Source organism: Nannospalax galili, unplaced genomic scaffold (assembly GCF_000622305.1).
Source record: "Nannospalax galili isolate Female #2095 unplaced genomic scaffold, S.galili_v1.0 scaffold209, whole genome shotgun sequence".
NCBI lineage: Eukaryota > Metazoa > Chordata > Mammalia > Rodentia > Spalacidae > Nannospalax > Nannospalax galili.
In genome coordinates, this window is record NW_008360319.1 from 3485556 (window position 1) to 3492279 (window position 6724).

At 47.5% G+C, this 6724-nt stretch overlaps 1 protein-coding gene across 1 annotated transcript in view; it reads left to right on the plus strand.

Annotated features, from left to right (window-relative positions):
• Positions 1–6724, plus strand: part of Il15ra (interleukin 15 receptor subunit alpha) — a gene marked incomplete at its 3' end in the record, with an annotated part of 31565 nt that overhangs the window by 23672 nt on the left and 1169 nt on the right. The window contains 2 exon segments of the mRNA XM_029559694.1: positions 2118–2312; positions 3851–3949. Coding sequence (XP_029415554.1) covers positions 2118–2312; positions 3851–3949 — 294 coding nt within the window.

A 6724-nucleotide genomic window follows, 5' to 3' on the forward strand; every position in this document is an offset into this window, starting at 1 on the left:
ACTTTATGTGTCTTTGTGATTTACTTTTTGCGCATGAAAAGCTGGTTCCTTTAAGCTTCTGGTTCTCTCTATTGATTTTATATTGGAGTGGCCAGATTGCTTTGTCTTCAGAAGTTCCCACAGAGGCACAAGTCAGATGAGGATCAGATGCTCTCAGGCTATCTCCTAAGGTCTGGATCCTTCCAGGATAGATTTTGGCCTCATGAATTTGGGGGTTGGACTGGCCTGTGAGCTGGGCCCAGGAAAGATGCTGGTCTAGGGCAGCTGGTCACCATGCCACCCAGAGATGCAAAGAAAGATGGGAGTGCAAAGCAGGCCCAAGGGCTCCTGGGGACTGCACTGAGGAGCTAGGTTGGTCTGGATGCAAGGGATTAGGAAGAGGAAAATTCAGTCCCTGCAAACAGGAATGAGGCCTGCGGGTTGTGCAGGCCCAGGGGAGCAGAGGGAGGTAAGGGTGGCACCAGGCCCAGAGGGCTCCTGGGGACCCAAGAAGGAACTGGGTTGGTCTGGATGTAAAGGGTCAAGAAGCAGTGGTGGTTTCCCCAGTGTCTGGGGCGCCAAGTCAAGGAATAGGACAAGACCCAGGCTAGGAAGAGACATGGTCGGGGGATACGGGAGGGTGAATGAGGCTGGGGGAGTCAAGGCGCAAAGGGCACCATCAACTTACCCCAGAGAGCCTGTGAGTTGGATGGAGGCCTGTGGGTCATGGAAGGAACTATTTTAAGACTTAAAAGATGTGAAACAAGTTGGTGAAAAAAAACAAATCCCCAAATCTGAAAATAATACAGAAACAGTAAAGACTGAAAGGGTGTGACCCAGGAAAGATCGATAGATTCACAATGAAGTATTTAAAATGAAAATCGGTTGGCAGGTGCTGAAGAACTGATTCAGCCCACAGCACTGGCTGCTCTTGTAGAGGACTTGGGTTCATTTCCCAGCACCTACATGGGGGCTGACAATCATCTGCAACTCTGGTTCAGGGGATCTGACTCCCTCTTCTGGCCTTTGCAGGGCATTTCCCATGTGTGGTGCACTTACATACAGCAAGGAAGGATGGTGGATATAGTCAACTGGGAGTGCAGTGGTGGCTGTGAAGGGGAAGTGGGACCAGCATGGTGCATGGCAAACGGGAAGGAAAGGCTAGTGTGACCAGGCACAAAGAGCAAGGGGGGCAGACAGGGCAGGGTCTGGCAGCCAGGGAAGGGCAAAGTTATCAAGCAAGTCTAAAGATTATACTGGCTGCCTTGTGTAAATTAATCAAAGGCTTGTGTTGGAGGGGGCATGCAGTGTGGTCGTCAAGTGGCTGCTCTCCTCCAGCTGTGGCCACTCTCCTGCTCTCTTAGTTCCCCTGATCAGTCATCCAGTCCAGACCCCAGGGCTGGTGAGGAGACTGTGTCAGTGGAGCCGCATTCAGACACAGGAGACCAGGTTCAGTGACGCAGATCTGGTTTATTGCAGGAAGGCACAAGCTTACATAGGGGTAGTGGTCCAATCACAGCACAGCAAGTAGTTTAAAGGTGGGGTATCCAAGGGTGATGCACAGTACAGTAAGTAGTTTAAAGGTGAGGCACCCAAGGGTGGTGATTAGGGGGTGGTGAGCTCTAGGCATCAGTCTCACGATCTGCCAATGGGAGCAAAATGTCACAAGGCATTCCTTGTGGCTCCAGCAGTTGGGCCGTTGCCTCAGGCCTGCTGTATAGCTATCAATAAGACTTTCACCCTAGGCTCAAGTCTGTCTCCCACAATGCAGGGACACCAGTCTGTACGTTTGTCAAGTAATAACAAGTGTGACATTCCTCAGACAAGCTTGGTCCAGAGTGGAGAGAGACAGATGACTCTGAGAGGTAGCACAAGCTTGAAGATGGATGGGAAGTGGGGGGTAAGGCACAGTGTTCCTTATGAATTCAATGTCTAGCTATACTGGATGGCTGGCATTTAAGGGACACTCCCAGAAAACTCCTAGATGATCAGTGCCCTTCCTGATCACATGCTTGGAGCCTGGAGTATATCCTATGGGGTCCCTGGGATAATCTGACACTACTGCCCACCAGTTTCTTAGAAAATCCCTCTAAAGAAACCCAAGTCTTCTCATTTCTCTTCTCTTATTCGCTCTGTAGGCACCACGTGCCCAACTCCCACATCTGTTGAACATGCAGACATTCGGGTCAAGAATTACAATGTGAACTCCAGGGAGAGGTACGTTTGTAACTCTGGTTTCAAGCGGAAAGCCGGCACTTCCACCTTGACAGAGTGTGTGTTAAACAAGACAACAAATGTTGCTCACTGGACAACGCCCAATCTCAAATGCATCAGTAAGTAGCCAGTCCCTACATTGTTTCCCTTCCCTCATACCAGGCTGGATAGAGCACAGAGCTGCAAAGCGGGAGCTGTGGGAGCCAAAGAGATCTGTGTTGAAGTCTGAGGCTAGTAGGTCTGAGGTTAGACATCACTGGAACACTAAGCAACCAGACCTGTGGTGGAACACACGGGGTTGGTCACCCAATCATAGTTCTAATCCACACTCTGCCACTTACTGGTCTTGTGTCCTTGGAACTCTGGTTGGTCACCCATAAAATAAGCCTGATGTCAATACTGTGGGTTGTAGGAGGATTAACTGGAGCCTGGTAAATATTAACTATTAAGACCATCAGTGTTTGTTTTAACATGATAACAAGAGGACTGGCTATGGACAAGGGTCTGTGCTCCAGCTTGCTTCCCAGAGAGCTTTTTGGGTCTCTCACAAGGGGAGCTACAGGGAAACAAACACTGTTTTTGGAACTTAAGAGGCTCGGCAAACCCACCAACCCAAGTGTCCCTGGCTTGTTCACCTGTATAGAGGGTCCAGTCAATGCTCAAGAGTAAAGATGAGGGTTGCAACAATCAATTTTTGTAAAATATCACCTACAACTGGATGAAGAAATCGAACCATCTTGGGATGGAAGTCACTCAATGATAGTTCCTGAAATACTAAGCCCTGTCTGCCTCCCTAGAAAATTAAAGTTAACTCGTAGTCTTCCAAGAGAGTTCTGATTAAACAAGCGTCCGTTGCATGTTCAGTGTGTGACTGCAGCCACTAGTACCCTTCACACTGCCCATTTGTGAAATGGGGTGAGGGCCAAACTTCTGGGAGCTCCCAGAAGAGCAGGGCTTTCTCACAGGCTGTCAGAGAGCCTTCACTCCCCTTCCCACTTTAAATGGATGGCACTTTAGTAAAGGGAAGGGAAGGGAAGGAGGGAGCCCTGACACTTGCTTCCAGACAACCCAGAGCTAGGAGCACAACAGGCCACAGTACTGGGTTGAGTAGAAGGGAGAAGCCCAGAAAGACCAGTAACAAGCCATGGCCTTGGGATCCAGAAATGGAAAATGAGAGCTTTTCTACTATTGGGCAACTTATTGCATTAGTTAGCTTTTGTGTCTCTGAAATTAAAATATCTGACAGGAAGAAAAATTAAGGTAGGAAAAAGTTTATTTGGTTCACAGTCCATCATGGCACAGAGGGCAAAGCAGGAGAGTTCATCTGTGTTGACGAGAACGTGAGGCAAAGTTCTTCACACGATGTGGATCAGGAAGCAGAAAACACAGCCAGCAGTAGAGCCGGACTGTAACTTTCAAAGATCCATCCCTAGTGACCTACATCCTCAAGCAAGACCCTACCTCCTGAAGGCTGCCTGTCTCCATCCCTCCCCTGACGCCCCCAGTGCTGGGTTACAGATCTGGGCCACCATACCCAACTTTTAACAAATGTGCTGGGGAGCCAATGTAAACTGATGTGCTGTTTTTATTTGTATCTGAAACTGCCCCAGATTCTGCCCTCACAATCATAAATGCTATGTGATTATCCTCTCTCTAGGAGACCCCACCCTGGCTCGCCAAAGGCCAGTGCCACCCTCCACAGTAGTGACTCCAAGGGCGACCCCAGAGCCAAAGAGCCCCTCCCCTCCTGGAAAAGGTAGGAATACTGGGAAAATGTTAAGGACTATCATCTAGGACCCTGCTCCCTTACCAGTCTCACAGATTCCATGGTCCTCTGCATGATCCACTGCAAACCTAGTCAACAGGACTTTTTATTAACATCAAGATTCAGAACTTACAGTGGCTTAGTTTTATGTTTGTTATCTGACAACCTCATATGTGCATAATTCATAGTGGCTATTAATATGTCAAACCATATTTAGGTGTGGATACTTGTCCTTGTCAAGAACTGGGAAGCAATTGAGATTGTTACTCCATTTGCTTGTTAACCTGATTCAACATCATGGGTGCTGATGCTTCCATAGGGGAGACAAAGGGCTTTCATACGTGGCACACAGCAGCAGGGAGAGGAGCATGTGTACATCAACCACTTATCTCTCAGACCCACAGGGGCAGCAGGATGAGCCCAGATACAATCCTGTATGTGCAAGAGGCTTCACCTTGCCAGGGAAGCCTGGGCTCAGAAAACCTGAATGTTTTACAGTTGATAGCAAACATGTCTGCCCATTGCTCCAGAAGGAGGTACTATCTTTGACTCCAAGACACGTATTAGAAACATGTCCTTGGCAGGACAGTCCAGAGAAAGGGCCATGAGGATGAGGCCTTCCGCTGGCAAAGTTTGAAGCTGGCTTTTCCAGTCCTCATCAAGTTAACATGAAAGCTTTTTCTAATTTCATTTCTATTGCTATGATAAAACATCCTGACAAAAAGCAACTTAGGGGAGTAAGGATTTATTTTATCTTGAAATTCTAGGTTAGAGTCCGGCATTGCAGGAAAGTCACAGTGACCAGAGCAAGTAGCTAATCACAGTATAGCCACAGTTAAGAGCACAGAGAAATCAACGCACATGCTTGCTTGGGCTCAGCTCAATCTCTCAACTCTTACATAGTTCTAGATCGCCTGCCTAGGGAAGGGTGCTGCCCACAGTGGACTCTCATTCTTCTGGCATCGGTTAACTTAAGACATGACCACAGGCCAACTCAATGTAGGCAATCCTTCATTGAGATTCACTTCTCGGGAGATTCCAGATTTTATCAAATTGACAATTAAAGCTAATCATCATAATGCAATAATACAAAAGTATTGCATAAATGCCATCCCTCCCTCCCTCTCTTCCACCCTCCTTTTCTGACAAGGTCTCTTTATGTGTCCCAGACCAGCCTCAAACTCACAATTATCCTGAGTGTTGGGATTATAGGCATGTGCCACTACACCCAGATCAGGTTTGTATTTCAACTTAGTCTTAAGTGATCTTCTAATTGGATGTTCTCAGCACTTTCTCAATGCTAGAAAACTCGAAATCTTGAATAAAGTAGATGCTACGATGCTCTTATTTTACATTCAGTTCTTTGGTTTTAGCATCACACCATCCGTCTGTGGTTCTCCCTGAGCCCCCAACTCTCACCCCCACCCCCTTATTCCACCTTTAGGTATTTCATTCTTTCTCATTCACTCTGATCTGTTCAGTCAATCGCATCTTCCAGAACACAGGTTGGTTCTCAGCCTTGGTTGTGCAATGAGATCACTGAAGAACTCCAGTTGGTCTGGGAAGAGATTTGGGAATCAGGGCCTCTAGAAGCTCCCTGGGTGGTTCTTAGGTAGCTCAGGCTTAGGATTGCTGCTCAAAGGATGGAGAGGCTAAAAAGAGACTTCCAAATTTGAGGTCACTCTGGGCAGCATAGTGCGGCTCCAGCTCAAAAACAGTAAAACAGAGCTAGGGCTATAGCTCTGTACTAGTGCTTGCCTAGTATGCATGAGTCCCTAGGTTCCAGCCCTAGTACTGCCAGGAAAAATAAATAAAATACATAAATAAATCAAGACTGTCTCCTGGTGAATAGGTTGCGTGGGAACAGAAGTGTTAGGTACAGGCTCCATTTAAGCTGGTAGCAATTCAATCCCCAACCTCTTTTGATCACATGATTTACCCAAGAGATGAGAATGGCCAATTAGCATCTCTCAGCCCTGCCTCCAAATCCAAAACTCTTGGTCAGATGTCTATCACTGAGACAAAACTGTGCTGTCAAAACTTCAGATGCAACAGCATCTTTGACACTGGCTGATGTGATCACGGGTGCTTGGATGTGATGCTCTGGGCGGATCAGTCTGTATGGTGTCCTGGAAATGGCAGCTTGGGAAGAGGTACATATGACATAGTGGCAAAAGACTGAAAGGCATGAGCACTTATCACAACATGGGTGGCTGGGAGAACCCGGGAAGAAGAGAGCCGAGCCTAAAGAGTGCCAGGATGCATGCTCAGCCTCCCAGCATGCTTTGCTGCATTTCCCAGGCTTGATATTTGTCCCAGTGAAAGACCCATTTTCAATGGGAAGGAAGTAGGAAACAGATAAGTCACTTTACAGTTTAGGGGCAACAATCTGCCAATGAGGGACAAATAAGGCAGAAATGTAACACCAAGCATCCTCTACTCCAGCAATGGGAATGAAATCAGAACACTTCCCTCAAATGCTGCCTAGGGAGTTCAGACAAGCTGCATCTCAGCTTCCTCTTATTTCAAAATGCCATGCCAATATGTAAAACAGAGTCAGGTGTGGTGGCTTGTCCTAAAACACTTGAGAGGCAGACGAAGAAGGATCGTGAGTTCGAGGCTGGCCTGTGCTACATAACAAGATCCTATCTTAGAAAGAAAGAAAAAAGGAAGAAGGAAGGAAGGAGGGAAGGAGGGAAGGAGGGAAGGAAGGAGGGAAGGAAGGAAGGAAGGAGGAAGGAAGGAAGGAAGGAAGGAGGGAGGGAG